Source organism: Meles meles, chromosome 17 (genome assembly GCF_922984935.1).
Source record: "Meles meles chromosome 17, mMelMel3.1 paternal haplotype, whole genome shotgun sequence".
In the NCBI taxonomy this organism is placed as follows: domain Eukaryota; kingdom Metazoa; phylum Chordata; class Mammalia; order Carnivora; family Mustelidae; genus Meles; species Meles meles.
The window spans coordinates 26,529,132-26,550,866 of NC_060082.1; the positions used below are offsets into that span (position 1 = coordinate 26,529,132).

General features: G+C 51.5%; 1 protein-coding gene across 3 annotated transcripts in view; it reads left to right on the forward strand.

The window, feature by feature from the left end:
- PIK3C2B (phosphatidylinositol-4-phosphate 3-kinase catalytic subunit type 2 beta) overlaps positions 1–21,735 on the forward strand; it is a 66,433-nt gene that overhangs the window by 2,651 nt on the left and 42,047 nt on the right. The window contains exons 1-2 of one of the 3 annotated variants that reach the window (XM_045982095.1): positions 2,263–2,578; positions 20,434–21,463. In XM_045982095.1, coding sequence (XP_045838051.1) covers positions 20,513–21,463 — 951 coding nt within the window. In that variant the 5' untranslated portion in view covers positions 2,263–2,578; positions 20,434–20,512. Of the gene's footprint in view, positions 1–2,262; positions 2,579–20,433; positions 21,464–21,735 lie in introns of those variants that run through there. The other 2 variants (XM_045982096.1, XM_045982094.1) reach the window with 2 other exon arrangements.

Sequence of the window (21,735 nt, forward strand, 5' to 3'; positions counted from 1 at the left end):
CTTTAAAGATGAAATACACTGCTTACCACGAACTGAATAAAATCAAGTGTGCAAAAGCACTCTAGAAACTGCAGAGTACTAGACTAGTGTGGGTTATACACCCTGAGTTTAGCCTTGGTTACAACAAAGGAGGGATAGCTGGTGGGTTTTGCGAAAGGAGTAGGAGAAAGGGATGGAATAGTGAATGTGCTGGAATCTAGGACGAGGGAAGAGTGATGGGCAGATAACAAGGTAGCTATTTCTTGGGTTACTTCTCTTTTTGGGGGGGTTACTTCTCTTTAAAAAGTGTTGGCAGGATGGGAGCTAGGAGAGAGGGAAAGGCTGCTTACTAATATCTGTAGGGAAGTGGGGAAACAAAGACCCACCAAAGGTGGGCTACTGTCCATAGACAGGGTAGTGCTGAGCTGGCAAATAATATAATAGCTAACATTTACTGATGTCAGTCAGCTGGTAAATGACAGAGGACGGATTGGAAGCAGGCTGTTTCATTCCAGATCCTGTGCTCATAACCTCGATGCCACTGTGAGGATGATACCAAGTCTCGGGAGGACAGAAAGGGCTATGAAATTCATTCAGACCAGATTCCCTGACTTGAATGCCCTTGCCATGTCACCAGACTGGGACAATTCCTTAGATAATAAACTTGCCAGGGGCAGGGCCCCAGCACCGCACCTCCTTAATTCCCAGGTGTTTGGGGGTCAAGGCACATGTATGTGAATCCCTTGGGATCCTGCCTTACGTTTCTCTGCTTTCTCATTCATATCCCTACCTCAGTGTAAGGAGAAGACTGGGGGCAATCAAATCGAGTAATTTTGCTACCTTCTGGGCAACATTAATAAGAGGTTTGGGACTTGGGGTACTCCGGAAATTCAAGGCAAATCTTTTGTTTTAGTATTTCAGTGTCTGCTCTATTTCATGCCTGTTTTACAAAATGAAACGTAGGAGGCTGTTAACTCTTGCATATCCTATGACCGAATACAGCTTTAGAACTGGCAAGGACTTTGGAGGTTATTTCTCTGAGAAGAAGTGACTCTCCCAAGGTCACACTGTAACTAGCAGTGTTAGAACTTTATCCTTGCCCCCTGGATCACAGTATGACTGACGACAGGACCTACCTTTCGGCACTTCACAATCGTGTGCAGACCTTGTCAGTGATTTCATTGTTGGGGAATTCTCTCAGAGCACTAATGATGGAATTCACTCACCCCAAATTCCTGTGTTGGTTAAAGACATTAAGGACACAGAAGACAGTTCGTGCTGCAGGGCAGAGGTCCTCAAGGTCAGGAGAAGGAAGAGGAAAGAAGTTCTCAGTATTCCTGAGGCAGAACACAGAACCTGGGGCTGAAGGATCTAGCCATTCACTCCTTCCTCTTTTGAAATACTTCCCATAGGAAGTCTCACCCTGCAGAGGCTCTGTAGTATATCCCGGAGGAATCAAAGATCATTTGCCTCTTCAGAAAATGTTTTCCTTTCACCAATGCTTTATCATTCCTGCCCCTGTTCCTTCCTGAAAACTCTCTTCCGTTCCCTTCCTACAGCTTTCTCTCTCTCCTGCCAGTCAACCCTCGTCATGGTGAGATGAATCTCCTGGGTGGCAGTGCTTTCTTTTCTTCTTGGCAGTTCTTCCTACAATGCTTTGTATGTCTTAAGTCTCTGCTCCTGAGGGTCCTGTCCTGGAGGCTAGATTCTACCTTGTCTCCTCTCCCTGTATCCTCCGCAAATGGAGGTGGGTGTCAAGAATGCAAGCTGCTCTACTCAACATGGCTTTGTTGTCCATGCCTGGCTAAGCCCAGGCCCACCAGGAGTAAGCTTGCATGGAGGCATCCTCTCTAGCTAAGTTCTTCTATCTATCTTAGTGTAGTTGGTACCCTTGGCAGCAAACCAGAAGACATAGGGTTTGGGGGAAAGAGGAAAGAACCAAGAAGATTCCATTTTGAGGAAATGCTACAGTGTGCCTTGCTAGGGAGAAGAAATAGATATGAGCCTTTCTTGTCTTAGGTCTTAGACGAATCCAGAACACAGGAGAGTGTCATGATGGGGCTTTTCCACTGCTGAAACATCTCTTGAGAGTCCGTCTTTTCCAGAAGCAGAACGTCTGCGGCGTTCCTGATTGGCCGTGTGGTTAGGTCTTCCTGAGGATAAATAAAGGAGGTTAAATAAGGAGCACCATTAAAGTGTGTTTAATTCTGACCCAAAAAGGAGAGATCGTTTGCAAATTGGGTATTAGGGGAAGCTGGAAGAAAACGTCTCTTTTATTTCCTCCTAAAATATAATGGCCAGAATTTCATGTTTCCACTCTAGACTTCGAGAAGGCAGAGTTGTTTTTTTGTTTGTTTGTTTGTTTTTTGTTTGTTTTTAAATCAAGGGAAAAGATAGATATAATTCTCTGACAAGAGACTTTGAAAGATAGAGTGGTTCCAGAGGGTTGGCAAATTCTCTCAAGTGCAATATTCATGACATTGTTGCAGATGGTTCTGGAAGACAAGGGGAGAAGGAGCCACCAGCAAAAGTTCAAGTACCAAGAAGGGCAAGAGTGTGTGACGAAGAATAGCCAGCAGCACTGAGTGTCCGTCCACTGGTAGCTTTTTTTTCTTTCTCTTTCTTTTCTTCTTCTTTTTTTTTTTAAATTTTTTTTTTTAAAGATTTTATTATTTTATTTACTTGACAGAGAGAGAGATCACAAGTAGGCAGAGAGGCAGGCAGAGAGAGAGAGGAGGAAGCAGACTCCCTGCGGAGCAGAGAGCCCGACGCGGGGCTCGATCCCAGGACCCTGAGACCATGACCTGAGCCGAAGGCAGCGGCTCAACCCACTGAGCCACCCAGGCGCCCCCTTCTTCTTTTTTTTACAAAGATTTTTATTTATTTATTAGTCAGAGAGAGAGAGAGAGAGCCAGCACAGGCAGAGGCAGAGGGTGAAGCAGGCTCCCTGCTAAGCAAGGAGCCCGATGTGGGACTCGATCCCAGGATGTTGGGATCACGGCCGGAGCCGAAGGCAGCCGCTCAACCAACTGAGCCACCCAGGCGTCCCCCCCTCCCTTTTTTTTTTTTTAAGCTTTTGCTTTTTTTTTTTTCCCTAAGTTTTAATTTTAATTCCAGTTAGTTAACATTTAGTTTCAGGTGTTGTCCCCTCATAACTTTTCTTTTCTTTTTTTTTTTAAGATTTTATTTATTTATTTGACAGACAGAGATCACAAGTAGGCAGAGAGGCAAGCGGGGGATTGGGGAGCAGGCTCTCCGCTGAGCTGGGAGCCTGATGCGGGGCTTGATCGCAGGACCCTGAGATCATGACCTGAGCCGAAGGTAGGGGCCTAACCCACTGAGCCACCCAGGCACCCCCACTTTGTAATTTTTCAGACATTATCTTTACTTTCCCATCCCCTAACTTTGGAGGAAACCATGACAGTGAAAATGCGTCCCCCCCCGCTTAGCAATGGGACAGCTGCGATTCCGATTAGGTTTGCTTCAAAAGAAAATTAAGAAACATGCCGAAGATAATTAGAGAAGAACCACAGTTTGAATCCAGGTCAGGATACCTCCGGTACCTGTGTTTCTTCCTCCGGGACTCCCCTGTAAGGGACCTCTGAGAGAAAAGTGTCGATGAGGCCCAAGTTCTGAATGAGATGGGGTTTCCCCAAGAGTCAGTTAACAACAGAAAGGGTTGTTCTCAAAGTCGTTTGTGGAAGAAGCTATGGCCTCAAAGGGAGAGAAGTCTCTCAGAAGAGAATGGTTAGAAAGAACTCATTCATTCATTCAGCAGATGTTTTTGAGGGCTTACTAATGACTGTCAGTGCTTTCAGTGGTGAGGACAGAGAGCCTTCCAGAACTTACAGTTGAGTGGGGAATACAGACAAGTAAATAGGCTGTGGGGTGAGTGGGTGGGTTGGGGAGAATGGGATGCTTTGGAAACTCATAAGGAGGGCATTTGGGTAGTCAGACTTCCTGGAAGAAATTCAGTGTTAGCCGAGATCAGAACAATGTGTAGAAATTGGACTGGGGGACAAAGTGAAAGGCAAAGCAGGTGAGGTGAGGTGAAGGTGCTTTAATCTGGCCAGACCCATTGAAAGAGTTTGTATTTTACAGTTTATTCACGATATACCTGACACTCTCCTCAGGGCACAGGAGTGAATAGGACAGCCCCTGCCCTTCTGGATTTTGTGTTCTGGGAGAACTCAGCTCACTAAGAATAAATTTCATGAAGCTTCTTTATTTTGCTGACAGGGATTTTATACTGGTAGATCAGGAAATTCCTCATAGACAAGCTCTGGCTGAACTTAGGGAAAGTTTGAGAAAGACTCAGGATAGTCCTATGGGTAATGTAGGGTAGAGACAAAAAAGTGGGTTAATTAATGGTTGGTTACTTCTTCCTCCGACAAAAACGTCTTCAGTGCCTCTGTTCCTTCATTCTTATATTCACTGATTCATCAACTGAAGGGCACTATAAATTTAGTATATAGGTAAGAGTATGGCATTAGAGTCAATTCTGTGGGTTCAAAGCCTGGCCCTCCCACATACTAGTTGTTTGATCTTGGGAAAGTTACTTCATTTCTCTGTGCTTCTATTTCCTCATTGTAAGACAGGGGAACATAATAGTACCAAGGGGGAAAAACGGCAAAAAGGAAAAAAAAAAACGGTAGAAATGAAATGAGTTCATTAGTGAACTATCTAGAACAGTGCCTGATATTTAGGAAGGGCTTAATAAATGGTGGTGGTTACAATATGTTATTAGGGGTACAAACTTAAATTCAGTATGGTCCATGACCTTGAGGTAACCACATCGGACTCCAAAAACTGTGAACGGATGAACTGCTTTATGGCGGGGTTATCCTGTAAGCTCACTATGAGACACTTGTCACGCGGCTGCTCCGAGAGCTGGTGTAATCTGAGGCAGCATTTCAGAGAAGCTAGGACCATGGTGCTTCATCTTTGGGGGGGGGTCTCTAAACCCTGAGAGTCTAATAAATGCTATGGGGTATCAACCTCGAAAAATAAACTACAGTTTTGCCTTCCTCATTCAGAATCCTACAGCAGGAAGGTGTTAAATGTTCTCCTCTGGGTTGGTCTGATCACCCTCCAAACACAGTACTTAATTTAACAGCTCTGTCCCTGGTGTGAAACATTGGGCTGAACATTGTGTGGAAGGCAAAGGTAAATAAGAGATAAATTTTATTCTTAGATTAATGGGCTTCTGTCTGTGAAAGCGCTTTGTAACTGTGAATCACGTACATGGATAAAGATGATTCTAATCATTAGTAGGTATAATGCCAAACAGTATAAATTCTGTGTTTAGAGTTGTCCAAAAGAGAACAGAGTCACTTTCAGTCCTAGGAGATGAGAACAGGCTCGAATATAAGAGCAGGCCCTTGTAGAGGGCAAGGCAGAGAATATTCCAGAAGGCACGAGCGTGACTGAAGATTTGTGGGAAAATTTGCCCTGGGGAATGGTTGATACTCATCAGCGTTTGGGGACCATGCATGGAACTGGGCTTGGACTCAGTGTGGGGACTCTTGAAGGTCTGATAACGAAGGGGAGAGACAGAAACCTTTTCCTCAGAAGGATGACAGGAACAGAACCATTGTGCAAGGTTATCTTGGAAGTGGAGCACAGATGCTTTAGGGTCCAGTGGGGAGACAGACCTCCTTAGAAGGCTGTTTCACTTGTTCAGGTAAAAGAATAGGAATTTTTGGTGCCTGATATGTGCTTCCAATAGGTTATTTCAGTTAAGGAAAGTAATCCAAAGCTTGGAAAGGTATGGACCAGTTTGAGAGAGATTGGAACAGGAAGGTTGGGGGATTTCCTTCCCTGGAGGTAGACTGGTTGTGACTCAGTCTGGAAGGAGCACTGAAGTGGGAGTCTGGGACCTCTGGGTTCTAGCCCCACTTCTGCCACTGACTATCTGTGTGACTCCAGACAAGTCATTTCTGCCCTCCAGTCATTGGTTCTTTGTGTAAAATAGGGATTCAGTTTTTCTCTGTGTTTCGCTGTACTCACCCCAAGTTTAGCTGCCAACTGCCACCTACCACTGTCACCCACCACGCTAGTACAGTACCACTGACTAGATTCTCTGTGCCCTTTACTCTCATGACTTACCATTCCATAACTGAAAGCCTGTATCCTCCTCTCCTCTTCACCCATTTACACAACTGGTCATTGGTCCCCTTATTTGCAAAACAGTGCGTCGTCTTTTGGTTTTTCCTTGTTTATTATTGCTTGCTCTTGAGTGGCTTGGAAGGTGAAGAAGTGTTTTGGGGTTTGGGGGCGAGTGCAGAGCCGTGTTGGGATGATCACTAAGGGCAGCTTGCACTTTGGGTAAATGGGGATGCGCCTGGGGCCCATTCTATGGGATGGGAAAAACACGAAGAGTTTTGGCCTCAAACAAGTTTTGACTGAATTCTTGATTCCACCGCCTACGGGTTGTACGACCTTGGGTAAATTTTGCAGTCCTCTTCCTGTTTTCTACTTCCCTCATCCGTTAAGTAAGGATATTAATATCCACATGGGAGGATTGTTGTCAGGATTAAAGAAGACAATACCTGGCACAAACAGGAGAAAAACAGGTCTCCTTCTTTCCTTCTGTTTCGTGCTGCTTGTATTTGCTTAGCCTCTCCCGCAGCCCTGCCCCGCCTTCTCCGCTCTCCCTTTCACCCAAAGTATGACACCTCCACTCCCGTCCGGACAGCCGACCTGTCCCTGGGGGAACTAACTTGACAGACTCTGTAATGGTGTTTACATACTTCCCAGTGGTGTTTCCGCAAGGTGCTTCTGGAACGTCGGCCCTGATAGGCCTGCACACATACGGCCACTCCCTGGTACACGGAACCCAGCTACAAGCAACGTCAGCTAATCCCTCCTGAGAATGGCCTCTGACAGTTGCTACCCTGGTGGACCCCGAGGGAGGGTCCCAGGGGCCTCCCTGGGCTGAAGGTGGGACTGATGGGATGAAGGTGTGTTATCCTGTGCCGGGTGGGCAGCTGGTCTACCCCTCTGCCCCTGTAGACTAGGGCTCTGTCTTACAGATGACACCTCTGTCACCCTTGGGGTCTTCCTGCGCGGAGTGGGGCATAAGAGATAGGAGCAAGGCATCAGAACACAATCCAGAGCGACACCAAAAGGAATTGCCATGAGTCCTTGCCTTACTCCCCTATGCCCTAGGTCACTCCCTGCTTAGAAAAAAAAAAAAAAACAAGCTGTCTTGAGCCCTCTGCACAGATGAAAGTTGTTTTAATGCCATCTAAGGCAAATGTGCTGTCCTTGTGCCCCAGACGCCAGGGCCACCGTTTCAGTCTGTTGTGTTGCTCACCACCTCAGCGTGTTAAGGAGAACGAGGAGCAGAAGTAAGGAAAAATTGGAAGAATTGACCAGGGAAGGCGTCTGACGCTCTTGAGTCAGAGTGGGAAGAAGAGAGACAGAAAGCAGGGAGGAAGAAGGAGCCTCCAGCTGCACCAGGACTTTGGAGGCCCTGAGAGGCAGCTGGGCAGGGAAACAGGGCATGGGGAGTCTTTATTAGGTTCTCAGGGCAGATGGGTCCGGTTGAGGGTACTGGACCTACCACCAGGACAGGGGTGACCAGATTGATATGGGGAGTCCAGGCTGGGATCTGGTACCACAGGACACTGCTTGCTGCCTCCTCCCCAGGTCCCCATCTTTGTTTCCCTTTCCCTATGGTTTGGGGATTCCGAACACTGAGAGGCCATCTTGGGGAAGGTCTCAGTCTGAGTTCCCTCTTAGGGCCCTGCCTTCCGAGTGGGGTTTCTCCTTTGACCTGGCTAAAATGGAATCCTTGGTCTCTCTCTAGGTTCAGTGTCCTTGGCTGACCCTGAGCAGGATATCCTGCCTGTTACCAGGAAGAGTGGAGTGGAACTTTGCAGCTACTGAGGAAGGCCAGTAGCCACCTTGGTCAGTCCCGGCTGACAGTAGCCAAGGCCCGGGATTGGAGGGGGCGGCTGCCTGCTGGGCCTCACTGAGGGGCCCAGTTGTTCTGCACTGGGGTTAAGTGACACCTAGGCCTCAGGCGCTGAGACCAGGGAAGCTGTGAAGAGGCGCTGCGGGCTCCAGAGACCCACCCTGCCTACCTTTTAATTAATGGATCATTCCTCCCAAGCCACTGGAAATTTCCCTTACCACTTCCAGAAAGGGTTGGGTTGGGCACTCCTCTCCTCAGCCTCTGCTTTTTAAATGCAAACTCCAGTGTCCCCGGGTGGGATTAACACCTTGGCCTCTAACGCCCCTGTGTGAATTAGTATCAGATGTTTGGTGGGGGGTGTGTGTGTGTGTTTTCTGGGCTGTAAGCTGGGGGCTGCTTGAGAGGGGCACCCCTTTCCTTTCCCACCCTGGTCTGCGGGGACCCCAGGGCCTCTCCGGTGTGCCCTGACTTAGGAAGTAACCCACCAACACTGAAGCCTGCCAGAAGCGAGGTGGCCTTTGGGCGAAGGCCCTCCTGGGCTCATCTGCTTGGCATCCGCTTCCCTGGCATTCTGGCTCCCTGGTGCCCTGCGGGCCTGCCTCCAGTGTATTGGAATGTGGACAGGGAAGGCCTAGAGCTGCTCTCTGGAGCTGAAAGGTCCTATTTTCTCTTTCTCTTCCGGGTTCGACCTTCTGTCTGCTTTTCTCAGACCTCTTTGCCCGTGACAGTAAGATCGTGACTTCATGGTGTCTAACCCAGCTTCCTCTCCTCTCCTTCCTTCTCCTCTCAGGGAGCTGATGAAGGAGTGAGCAAGGTGCGGGGGATGTGTATGTGTGGGGAGGAGGAAGGTGTGGGGGCTGCGTGGGGGCAGCTGTGATTGTGTAGGGTGTGGGGGTTGTGGGAGGTGTGCGGGGCATAGAGTATGCATGGAGAGTATGGGGTGCATGTGGGCGTCTGGGGGAAGGACTGGGTGTGTGTAGGGGGGGAGGGAGGGGGTGGAAGAGGTAGTCTCGGGTATGCGGAGGGTGCCCAGGGAAGGGAGTGAGTGGTGTGGGGTACGTGGGGGAAGGTGTGGGTGTATGTGCGGTTTGTTTGATTACTGTGGTTTTAGGTCCCTGACAATGACTCTTGTTTCTCAGAGATATTCTTGATCTGAGGAGTTAGAACTCACTGAAGACACTTTATTATCAGATCACAAGTCTAGGTTGCTGGTTTAGGGACTTTGATGGCAGAGGGACAGTGGGCAGGGCTCATGGAGGGGGCAGAGCCCTCCTATTGGGAGGAGGCAGGGAGCTTGTCCTGGGCATGGTGTGGGGAGGGCCTGGTCTTCGGCTCTCCAGGTTCCCGTGGAAGACTAGCTCAGCCTTTTTCTGCTTGACTTGCTTCTGCCCTCCCGGCAGCTCTCAGCTGCCGGCAGCCCACTGCCCGCATAGCCTTGGTCTGTGTGGCCCTCATGCAGGCCTGCGGGCAGCCTTCCCACAGTCAGCACTACCACCTGGAGGCTGTGGGCCCCACTTTCCGCACTCTGTGTGTTGGGTTGTTCCAGGTCCCCCTCATCCTTATCCTGGGGCTCTGGCATGTCTGGGCCAAGTGTGTACTTGCTGGGGGACAGCCCAGGGCTGGGCTCACGATGGTCCCTGAGTCTCAGCACCACATAGCTTCCCCACATCGGGGCTGTGGACCCTTCCCAATCCGACGCAGCTCCAGTGTGAGGTCCAGGGCAAAGTCCCTGACCCTTCCTGGGCCTTGGTCTGCTTATCTCTAGTAGACAGGAGGACCGGGTCGTGGAGAAGAGAGAGCCTCTCAGGTGTCTAAGAAGTTGCTACCAGAAAACAACCAAAGCATTGTTAGCATTGAATTCATTGCAAATGCTCCCTTAAAAATCCAAGCTCTGATCCTCAGCAAAGATGTCCTTCAAGACGAGGTCCCACTGGCCTTATTCAGTGCACTCTCGTTAGTCCAATGCCCCTGCAGTTACCCCAGGATACACCCCCTCCCCTGCCACGGGCTCAGGCCATAGTTTGAGGCGCTGCTCAGTCCTTGTAGATGCTGGTGGGCTGGGCCTGCCCAGCCTGTGAGGACTTGAGGGCCAGCCAGAGCTCGGGAGCAGTGAGGTGGTTCCCCACTGCCTCTCATCTCTTCCTCCGGTGACCCCTCCAGGCAGAGCAGAAACTTCTTGGTGTGTTCCGCTCTCCCTTTGGTGCCATGGCTGCATGGGAACATCTGTGACCCGCTTTCTAGATCCTGTTTAATGGGCTGGCTGCCTCCAGGGAGTTTCCCCAGCGCACACAGGAATCCCGGAGAACTGGATTCCAGAGGACACAAGCTGGGGAAGCTGGACGGGAGATTGCGCTGGAGGTGACAGGGGACAGGGCAGGCCTTGCAGGAAGCCTCAGTCTTCAAGAAGCAAATGGTGCTGTGGAGCAGAGCTGAGGAGGGGAGGCAAAGGCCTTGGGGGGGGGGGGTGCCCATCACCTGCTTTCTTACGCCCTCCTCCCAGAGGGGTTTCCTTTATACTTCCTGGGGTCTCCCCTACCCTCAGAGAGGTTACGGTTTCTTAGATGTTGGTCTTTGGAAATGCTGGGGTGGTTTTTCTGACATAGGATGGGCTGGTGTGAGTCTTGTCCCTAAAGAGCTTTCCTTAGGCATCCCCTCAGCTGGACACCAGGATTGGCCAGGGAAGGTCCTGCCGGAGAGCTCCTTCCCCCCGACCTCCATCCTATCCCCCTGCCTTTCTCTCGAGGGCCAAGGAAACTGGAAGAGTAATTCTTAACCGTTCTGCTGCTTGCAGGGCACCCAGCGGATCAGAACTAGGAGGGCTGGTTCTGTGTGCTGTGGTGGCCCAGTGTAGGTGGGGGCAGGGAGGGGGGAGCAGGAAGTGCAGCCCAGACGGAGAGGAGATGTGGCTGCTCTGGCTCCCGGGATGGTTCCTGGATTAGAGAGCCGCACACTGCCAAGACCTTCTTCCCTCTTTGCCAGGGGTTCCATTCAGCTGACTGCCAGCTCCTCGTGTCTGATCTCCATCGCCAGCTCTAGGAAGGAAAGTTTTGAAAGGAGCCACAGGCTGCCTGAACTCTTCCATCCCTGACTTTCTTTACTCGAGTCCTGAATCTGCAGGGTTTGTGGTAGGAGCTGTCATTTTACAAGGGCTCGTGTGTATGTGTGTGTGTGTGTGTGCGCGCGCGCGCGCAAGCACGCGCTGCACCAATTGCGTACCTGATTTCTGAGCTGGGGTTGAGGACTTTCAGGCTCTGAATGGGAACCCAGCTGTATCTAGCCTTATCACACAGGCTCCTAGCATCTGTCTCTGAGCTCCTAAGACCCAGAGAGCCCTCTGCTAACTCTGGTATCAACTTTGGCTGCAAATGAGTGGAATATCCATGGTAGGCCCAGGGAATCCAGGGGTGGAGAGTAAAATTCCAACAGCAAAGACTGAACCATGTAGGCCTGCTTTAATTTGTCCAAGGGGATGCTAGAGAGGGGCTGAGCAGACAGTTGTTTTCTGTCTTCCCACACTCAGAACTAAGCGATAGCCACAGAGGAGGAACATAGATACATTGGTTCATGATTCAGTGATGGGCCTGACATTAGAGAAGCTTCCAGAGCTGTGCAGAGGCCCGGATCAGGTGGCTGGCTGATTGAGACAGGGAGTTGACCTTTCAGATACACTTTCCTGCTGGATTCATGATGCAGGGCATGCTAACCTTCCCAGCTCCAGCTGAGCCTCTGGCGGTGGGGGCGTGGGGGGTGGGTTGGTAGGGCAGCAGGTGTATGGAGCAAGGAGTGGGGGATGGGTCCCTGGCTGCAAAGCTAGTGGGATTTTGGGTATGGGTAAGTGCGGGTGTTGGAGGGTGGAGAGGGGCAGGGGTCCTCTGAAGACAAAACTCTGGAAGCCAAAGGGTTTAAGTCCGAATGGCTTCTTACTCCTTGACCTATTTCATTCTGTGAGGCGGTGCTGAAGGTCCCTTCCTCGGTAGTACTAGAACTGAGGCCTCTTCCCTTACTAAAATCTATTAAAAGGCGGAATGCCCGGAGCTGGGGGCTTGAGACCCTTCATGTTATTTTTTACCATCTTGTTTCACGGCTCTCCCTGTTCCCTGCCCAGTGAAGATGGGCCAAGACATGGCGGTGCTTCCCTGCCTTGTGCCCCAAAGGGGTGGGAGGATCGAATTCTTGGCAGGTAGGCCGGTCAACTTTGCTGGACGGTAAGCTCCCCGGAACTGTGCTGCGGTCACCTGAATGCTTCATGGACGAGCATGGCGCCTGCCACATAGCTGGTCCTCAGTGGCCATCGGGATTCAGTTCTGTGGGTCTGGGTGGGAGGAGATGACCCAGACCCATCTGGCTGAGCAGATCAGAGTCGTTCCCAAAAGGCGCCCTCTCGCCAGGCAGCGGGAAACCCTCTCTGCCCACCGCTGGGATCACTGCTGGCCCCTGGGGCCCCACCCTCTCTGGCACAGGGGCTGAGCAGAGCCCACTGGCTGGCTGGACTGTCCCCTCCTTTCTCTCCACCCTTTGACTCCAGACCATGTGTGGCTCTGCCCTGACCCGGTTCCCTCCCCTGCTGCCCCCCAGCCATCCTTTGGCAGCCCTGTGGACTCTTTGGTGCCTGATGCCGTTCAGACCCCGGCACCGAGCTGCTCGCCCAAAAGCATGCGCCCTTCCTTCACCAGCTGACTGCCCAGGGCTGGGTGGGCTCCCTTTCCCCGACTTGCCTCTTGCCTTCCTGGCCCTTCCAAAACTGTGGTCTGTAGGGTCAGACCTGGCGGCGTATCTGAATTCCTGGGGAGGCTTGGCAATGGTCAGAGTCCAGGGATTCACCCTACTAAGTCAGACCCTCCAGAAGAGGGGCCGGGAATCCGTATGTTGGAAAAACTGCAGATACACCTTCTTGCTGGATTCATGATGCAGGGCATGCTAACCTTCCCAGCTCCAGCTGAGCCTCTGGTGGTGGGGCGGGCAGGAATCCATATGTTGGAAAAACTTCCCAGATGACAATCGCGAGCATTCAGATGTGGGCTCTGTATTAGATACTATTACTGAAGTCAACAGTGTGCTAATAGCGTCGTGTTTATGTAGGAAAATGACCCAGTTCTTTGGAGATTCAGGCTGAAGGATTTAGAGCTGAAACGCTTGCATCTTCCTTGCAAGTGGTTAAACAGAGAAAGAGCGCGTGCTGATGTGGGGAGGTGTAGACAGTGCGTGCTTGCGGGTGGTGACGGGAATGTGGCGGGAACTGGTCTCCCGGACAGTTTGCAGCTGCTCTCGGAAAGATGGACCTGAGAAGACAACACAGCCTGCGCCACCAAGGCATGCAGCCCCAGCGGGCGCCATTCTCCTGGTTCTCTTTGTTGTGGTCAGAGGGTGGCAGTCATGTGGACCCCAGTGTGTGGCTGCCCCCTGGAGTTGTGCGACGCGGTAGTACTCAGCTCTCTCTTCCTGGATGGGTTGCAGAGACCCCGGCCCTCACCACCCCACCTCTTTCCTGGAACCTACATGTGTTTTTTCCCAGAATCCGTGGGAGCCCTTGAGGACTAAGGGGAACAGAGCAATTTCTAATTTGCCAACCCAGCAGAGGCTGGCAGAGAGGGAGCTGAATTGGGGAAGGGGAGGGGGAGGCTGGAAGCATGAGACTCTGTTTCCTAAAATACTTTGTGTATTCCCACCCATCCCAGAAACTGAACTTTGGGGCTTGAGTTCTTCGAGGAAGCCTGCTCACTCTACCTCCAGGTGGTTGGGAATGTTGCTCCTGACTTCTGTCTTTTCCCCTGCGCCTGGCTGCCGCTCTGTACCTTCCCTCCACCTTCAGGGGTGGCTCTCCTGGTCCTGCGGGGGCTGCTGCTTCTCCGCCTCCTCACCTCGGATCCCTCGCACGGCTAACCGTCTGGTGGAGTCCTGGCCAGACACCAGGGGATGGTGGTTAGGGGCAGCTCAGCTTTCCTCATCTGAATTCCAGTTTTGGAAGAACCTCAGGAGCCAGGCCTGGGGAGCACCCGTGAGCCTTTTCTTCTCTTTCCTCCCAGGGCTGAGGCTGCCCCTTAGCTCCGGGATGTGACTTGGGCGTCCTCTGAGAAATCTGACTCAAGGAAACCAGTGGGTTAGCATTTAGAGGCCCAGAGCGGGAAGGCACTTTGTGGGGTAGTCCTGTCTGTCCGCCCACCTGTCTTTACAGATGCCAAACCCAGCCCGGTGAGGTGATACCCAGTCCCCTGTTTGTAGGACCCCAAGGAAGGATACCAGCTGCCCCCGATCACTGGTCTTCTGCCTAGAAACTTTTTTTTTTTTAAGATTTTATTTATTTGATACAGACTCAGCAAGAGAGGGAACACAAGTAGGGGGAGTGGGAGAGGGAGAAGCAGGCTTCCTGCCGAGCAGGGATCCTGATGCGGGGCTTGATCCCAGGACTCTGGAATCATGACCTGACCCCAAGGCAGAAGCCTACCGGACTGAGTCACCTAGGTGCCCCCCCCGCCCGAAACTCTTGCCACTGAAAATCGCTGACCTTACGTCCCAGATCAAGTACATTTCTCAGTGGAAATGAGGTGAATTTGGAACTTAAGGAACGTAATGGTGGTGTGGTGGGGTGACAAGTCCATACATATTTAATTTTGAATGTACTATTTTAAGACTATATTTGAGGTATGTAAAGGGTGCTCTTGGGAGCATAAAGAAGTGGCCCAATGGCTCAGTTGATTAAGCAACTGCATTTGGCTCAGGTCCTGATCCTGGAGTCCCAGGGTCAAGTCCACACTGGGGTTTCTCTGCTCAGCGGGGAGTCTGCTTCTCCTTCTGACCTCTCCCCTCTCATGTTCTCTCTCTCTCAAATAAATAAATAAACAAACAAACAAAGTGGCCCTTAGTCCAATCCGGGGTTTCAGAGAAAGCTTCCGAGAACGGGATGTCTGAGCAAAGTCTGAGGGGTGCGTTAAGAGTCCCACAGGCAGAAAGCGAGAGGGAGCTGGGAAGGACTTGCCCACGGGAAGGAAGATGTTGAACAAAATCCGTGAGATTTTGTGTCCAGGGCAATGAATGGCAGCCACCAAGAGGAAGATGGGGCCGGTGATACAGGATGTGTAAAGGAAGCAAATAGAGAGCCTTTGAAGGTGTGCAAGCAGGGAGTGGGACGATCAGGTTTACCCTTTAGAAAGAGCCCTCTAGCTGTTCTGGGGACAATGCCTTAAGGAGGGGGCAGCTTAGGAGGAAGAACTGTTAGGAGCCCAAGGAAAATAGCTCAGATGGGAGAAGATAAGGGCCCCCAGGAAGGGAGGGCCGGGGAGGGCCGGCTGGCAGCCCTTGGGACAGAGGGAGGGACTAGCTTCAGGAATGCTAATGAGGAAAAGTTGCTTCTTGATGAAGTCTTTGGTGACTGGCTGTGGGCACCAGATGAAGGATGAATGTTGGGTGGCTGTCGGGTACCCTTTGCCAAGGTCGGGGACCAGGAGGGAGGAGGAAAGGACAAGGTGATAGTTCACTTTTGGACATATGGGTGGGCATATCAACTTGAAGGGCGAGATGCCCCTTTGGATATGCTCCAGCACACGAATGGAACGAATGGGAGATGAGAGGCAAGGTTGCTCGAGCAGAGGGTGTTAACAGTGGCTGAGTCCTGAGCCAACACCATTTCAGGGGTGACCAAAGGAAGAGCAGGCCCAAGAAGAACGGGGAGAATAAGAAAAAAGTCATGGAGGGGCGCCTGTGTGGCTCAGTGGGTTAAAGCCTCTGCCTTCGGCTCAGGTCATGATCCCAGAGTCCTGGGATCGAGCCCCACGTCGGGCTCTCTGCTTCGCAGGGAGCCTGCTTCCTCCTCTCTCTCTGACTGCCTCTCTGCCTACTTGTGATCTCTGTCAAATAAATAAATAAAATCTTAAAAAAAAAAAGTGTCATGGAAGCCAAGGGAAGGTCCGGGGAATGAAATGTAGCAATCATGTCTGGGCACACAGGTGCCTGTGGAGGGGCACCTGGGTGGCTCAGTCAGTTTTTAAGCATCTGCCTTCAGCTCCGGTCATGATCCTGGGGTGCTGGGATCGAGTCCTGCATCGGGCTCCCTGCTTAGCTGGGAGTCTGCTTCTCCCTGTGCTCCCTTCTTTCTCCCCCCTGCTTGTGCTCTCTCTCTCAAATAAATAAATAAAATCTTCAATAAAAGAAAAAGAAAGAAAGAAAGAAAGTCAGTCAGTCAGTCAGTCAGTCCTGTGGGACAGGATGGCCTGGACATCATTGCTGCGGTGGTTTTTGTAGAAGGATGGGGACAGAAGCCAGATCACAGTGAACTGAAGGGTAAGCTGGGAAGGAAGAACCGAGAAGGTATTGGCTAGAGAACAAAAAGACAAGAGAAGGTGCTTAGGGTGTAGGGTTTTTTGTTTCTGTTTTTTTATCCTTCCTTTTTAAGGGTAGAAACAGCCTGAACACGTTTATGTGCTAAGAGAGACCCCAGTAAGGAGCAGAGGCGAAGGTACAGCAGAGGGGAGGGACTTCCGGGGGCTGCCTCCTGGAGGGGAAGCAGTGGATGGGGTAAGAGCCCCAGGACGCTGTGCCTCAACAGGAGGCGGGAACCCGCTTCCCCTGAGACCCAAAGGAAGAAAGGGAGACTGCGTGCAAGTGTGGATAAACTTGTGCGTGAGAGAGGCAGGAAGTTAGATTATTTCCAATGGCTTCAGTTTTCCTCTTTATTAGACTGGTGCCTGGCGAAGGCAAATTTTTTTTATTTTTTTTATTATTTTTTTTTTTATGAGAGAGGAGGCACTCATGGGAACAGGGGTTGTGGTGGGCAGAGGGAGAGAATCTCAAGCAGGCTCCCCGCCCAGTGCAGATCCTGCCGTGGGACTCAGTCTCACGACCCTGAGATCATGATCTGAGCCCAATCAGGAGTTGGCAACTAACTAAGCCACCCAGATGTCTTTTTTTTTTGGTCAGATCTTCATGTATTGCAGAGAAAATGGATAGAATTTAGGGTTAAAACCGTGGATGGAAAAACAATGGAAGAGAAATGCCTTCTATTTTCAGTTGAATAGGGAGGGGGGTCTATAATCTTGTTTCTAAAATCATTTGATTTATTATTATTATTATTATAGTCATGAGTTTTGTATCACAGGTCTGGTCCTGCAGCTAAAAAAGTCCTGAGGTGGTGCCCAGTAAAACTCCAGAAGCTGTTCCTATGAACTTCAGAGCCATCTCTGGGATGGAGTTAACCAAGCCCAGACAGAGCCTCCAGGAAGGAAAGATTCGGGATCAGACAGGACTCGGGAGGGCACAGCTCAGCTTCCTGTGCCTTGTGTTCGGCACGTTCAGGACAGAGTGATTGTTCCTTCAGGCACCCATGACTAGAAGAAGGAATTCCTATCACCCAAGACCACCCAGACGCAGAAGTTTTCTGTCAGAGGTCCCACATGTGAGTGCAGAGGAGGGACTCTCCCTGAGGTCACAGGCCCTGTGGCCCGGGGTTGGGACAGAAGACTCACCAGAGGTCCAGCCTCTTTGGAGGTGGGTGACAGCCCAGCCCTGAGAGCACAGGGAGGGTGTGTGTCATGTCCCCATGGGCCTTGAGCTCCAGGGTAGCAGCACTGAGCCTGACCTCCCAGAATCAATCTACTGATTAGCCTCAGGCACCGACTGAAGCCCAGCGAGGGTCCCAGAGTGAGCCGCCCATGGGGACAGAGACACCCCCTAGGGTTCCTGAGTATTAGCCTCATCCCAGGACTGCAGGTGTTCAGGGCACATCCCAGCTGTGCTGGTGACAGGACCCCAGTCACACTCGATGTCCCTGGTGTTTACTGCTGATGGGGATTCTGCCTCCTGGACATTGTGACACCAAGAACAGCGGGGTGAGCACAGGTTGACCTGACTTCCAGAGGGACAGAGAAGCCCAGAAATGGTGGAGAGCCCAGGAAACTGTACAACCAGAGAGGAGATGGCTGGGGTGTGTGTGTGTGTGTGTGCGCGCGCGCGCGAGCGCTGGTGCGCATGTGTAACACCAAGAATGAGGCCAAGTGTAGACACCCCTGAGTCTTAACACTGTCTGAACTAAAAGTCTTGGTCCAGCTTGGAGCGTTTATCTGGCGTCTCTTGTCTAAATATCAGGACCCTTTCCTGGGACCAGTTTCCCAACTCCCAGCAGCTGTGTTCTGGGTATCTCCGTCTGCTCATCTAATTCCTTTGGATTTCAAATAGTAAGACTCCCTCTTACTCTCTGGGGGTAAAAAGTGATCAATAAGAAGTTGTTGAAGGGTGGGCAGACTCAGCAGGCAGAGAGTCACTTCGTATGTCCCCAGGCTGGGCTTGGGCTGCTCAATCTTCAGGGAACTACTTGCTGAAATTCACCAAGTCAGCCACGGCCCTCCAGGAGAGGATTCTGTGCCCAGGCCTGATGGAGACGTCCTGGGCAGGCACCTCAGGTCAAGGGATACCTTTGTCCTAACTCATCTGGGACCTGATGAAATTTGCCACCCAAGTATCTACCTGAACCCTTTTCCTTTTGATGTTTTCAACTTTCGAATCATAAGGAGCAACATGCTTCGTGTTGATTACCTGCTGGGTAAAGCCATACAACAGAATGAATCATTTGTGATAATTGTGTGAAATCGTGAACTTGGCTGCTGGCGCCAAGAGCCAGAAATGGCCACTTCACACCCGCCTCGCCTGATCTGAACCACATACATACAGAAGTCTGTGGTTCTCAGCTTCAGCCGTAGACCAGAATCTCCTGGGGTTTTAAAAAATACCACTGCTCTACCGCAGACCAGTGAAATTAGAATCTCGTAAGCACACCCAGCCATCAGTACTTTTTTAAAAAGTGCCCCCAGTGTTTTTAATGGGTAACCAGGGTTGAGAACCGCTGGGCTGGGCGAGCCTCATCATGACAGCCATTCGCTCAGTGCCTGTCTTCCTGGCATGGGCTCTGAAGAAAAGGATACCAACATTGGAGTGTGTGAAGGGGGCTGCTTGTAGCCGGGACCAGCTGGCCTGGGAGCCTTGCCTTTCTGCCCGGCTTCCTGAGGGCCGAGGGGAATCCGTATGGCACACCTGTTATTCCTCCGGTACCCCGGTCTCACCTTTGGCCAGGCTTTGTTTTATGTCTCATGTCGGTCTGTTTGAGGAGGATCTTAGTGCAGGCGGAGTGGTCACGAGGTCTGTTTCATTGGACTGTTTCACTTTATAGCTTTTTTTTTTATTTTTTAAAGATTTTATTTATTTAACAGAGAGAGAGAGAGAGAGAGAGAGATCACAAGTAGGCAGAGAGGCAGGCAGAGAGAGAGGGGGAAGCCAGCTCCCTGCCAAGCAGAGAGCCCAATGCAGGACTCGATCTCAGGACCCTGAGATCATGACCCAAGCCGAAGGCAGAGGCTTTAACCCACTGAGCCACCCAGGCGCCCCAACTTTATATCTTTATGGAGATATAATGGACATATAATAAACTGTACCTTTTTAAAGCATACAATCCCATAAGTTGTGACAAACATAAATAGCCATGAAACCCTTGCCACAATCTAATGAACATATTTGTCACCCCCAAAAGTCTCCTTTAAGCTTGTCATCCTTCTCTCTTTTCCCCCCTTCCCAGATAACCACTGATCTGCCTTCTGTCACTGTAGGTTTTCTTTCCCAGGATTTTATATAAATGGAACCCTACGTATTGGTACTTTTTTGTCTGGCTTCTTTTACTGTTACAGTTATTTTGAGATGCATCCATTTAGCGTGTGTGTCCATAATTCATTCCTTTTTGTGGCTGAGTTAGTGTCATTTTGTGGACCCAAGCGCCTATTTTAATCCCTTCCCCTGTTGGTGGACAGACCTGGGTTTCTGGTTTGGGGCTGCGGCAGGTAAGGCGGCATGAACGGGCGCACAGGAGTCTGAGCGGATGCGTGCTTTTGTTTTTCTTGGGTAAGTGACTGGGAGTGGGATAGTCGAGTCCTGTGCTAGGTAGATGTTGGCCTTTTCGAGAGGCTGCCTGTTTCCCGATGTGGTTGCCCTATTTTGCCCACCATCGGAGTAAGAATGATCCTCTTTTTTTTTTTTTAACTTTTTTAGATTATTTATTCATTTGAGAAAGAGAGAGAGACAGCACAAGCAGAAGGAGAGGCAGAGGGAGAGGGAGAAGCAGACTCTCCGCTGAGCAGGGAGCCCGATGAGGGACTCCATCCCAGGACCCTGGTATGGCCTGAGCCGAAGGCAGACGCTCAACCGTCTGAGCCACCTAGGCGTCCCGTGAATGGTCCTCTTTAAATGGATTGAAGAGCCCCTGTTGCCATCTCCTTTTGGCTGATGCAGGGTGCTTCCTTCTTTCCTCGGGGTGCATAGGAGAGAGAGGAGGATGGGAGTGGGGGACCAGACATTGATAGATGAATGGAAAGGTGGGTGGATGGATTCAGTAATAGAGCTGTCTTGGTAACTCTCTTCGTCTCCATCCTTTCATTTCTTTCCATCTGTCCTAGACACTCAAGTAGGAGGCAGTGGCTCCAGACTGTGTCACCCAAGTCACATCATTCATTCAAGTCTTTTTCGTGGTTGAATGACTGATGTTTTTTACCCCTCGCCTGCAGGTGCCCAGACACCATGCCAGAATCCTGTACACCTGACACTGGGAGGAAGTAGAAGACTTCCTTGTCTCCTCCATCGCCCATGCTCACCATGTCTTCGACTCAGGGCAATGGGGAGCACTGGAAGTCCTTGGAGTCGGTGGGCATCAGCCGCAAAGAGCTGGCCATGGCCGAAGCCCTGCAGATGGAGTACGACGCGCTGTCCCGGCTCCGGCACGACAAGGAGGAGAGCAGAGCCAAGCAGAACACCGACCCCTCACTCATCAGCTGGGACGAGCCCGTCCTAGACTTCTACAGCAAGCCAGCAGGAAGGCAGAAGGACCTCAGGCTCTTACGCGGTCTCTCTGGCTCCGATCCTACCCTCAATTACAACTCACTCTCCCCGCAGGAAGGGTTATCCAACCACTCTACCTCCCAGGGCTCCCAGCCTGGCCCGGATCCCTGGCCCAAAGGCTCTCTGGCTCAAGACTATCTCTACATCTTTGATGGTTCAGATGAGGGGCTCTCTTTGTCCCCTGGGGACCTAGGACCGGGAGACATAGATGGCTCTTCCAAGAAACTGTCCCCACCTCCTCTGCCTCCCCGCGTCTCTATCTGGGACACCCCTCCGCTGCCTCCCAGAAAGGGGTCTCCCTCCTCCTCCAAGATCTCCCAGCCCAATGACGTCAACACGTTCTCTGCGGTGGAGCAGCCTGCAGGGAAACTGCTAGGGCGCCGCATCCTAGAGGAAGAGGGGCTGGGGGGTGGGGGTCCGGGGCGCCTCCTGGGGCCTGTGGACTATGACGGTATCAACGACGCGATCACGAGGCTCAACCTAAAGTCCACCTACGATGCAGAGATGTTGCGTGACACCACGAGGGGCTGGAAGGAGGGCCGGGGGCCCCTGGACTTCGGCGGCAAGGACACTCCTGGGAAGCCGGTGGCCCGGAGCAAGACCATGCCCCCTCAGGTGCCGCCGCGCACCTATACCTCCCGCTATGCTAATGGGAAAAACACGACCCCAGGCAAGAACCGCCGGATTTCTGCCGCCCCGGTGAGGACCTCCTTGCATTCCTTCTGCCTTTCCAAGCGCGCCATTCGGAAACAAAAGGGTAGTCCTGTCTTCTCTGTGGTTCCAAATCCAGATCTGCTCCCCACTCACCCCTCTGCCCTGTCTTCTGCTCCCTGGGCCCTGGCTGGGGAGAGGAAGAGGGGCACCAGCGGAGACATGGCTCCTTCTCAGGGCTGAGTTTTGTGCCCAAACAGCCCTTGCAGGGGCAGGTGTCTCAGTTCTTAGCGTGTGCTCGCTTCATGAGGTGAGGACGG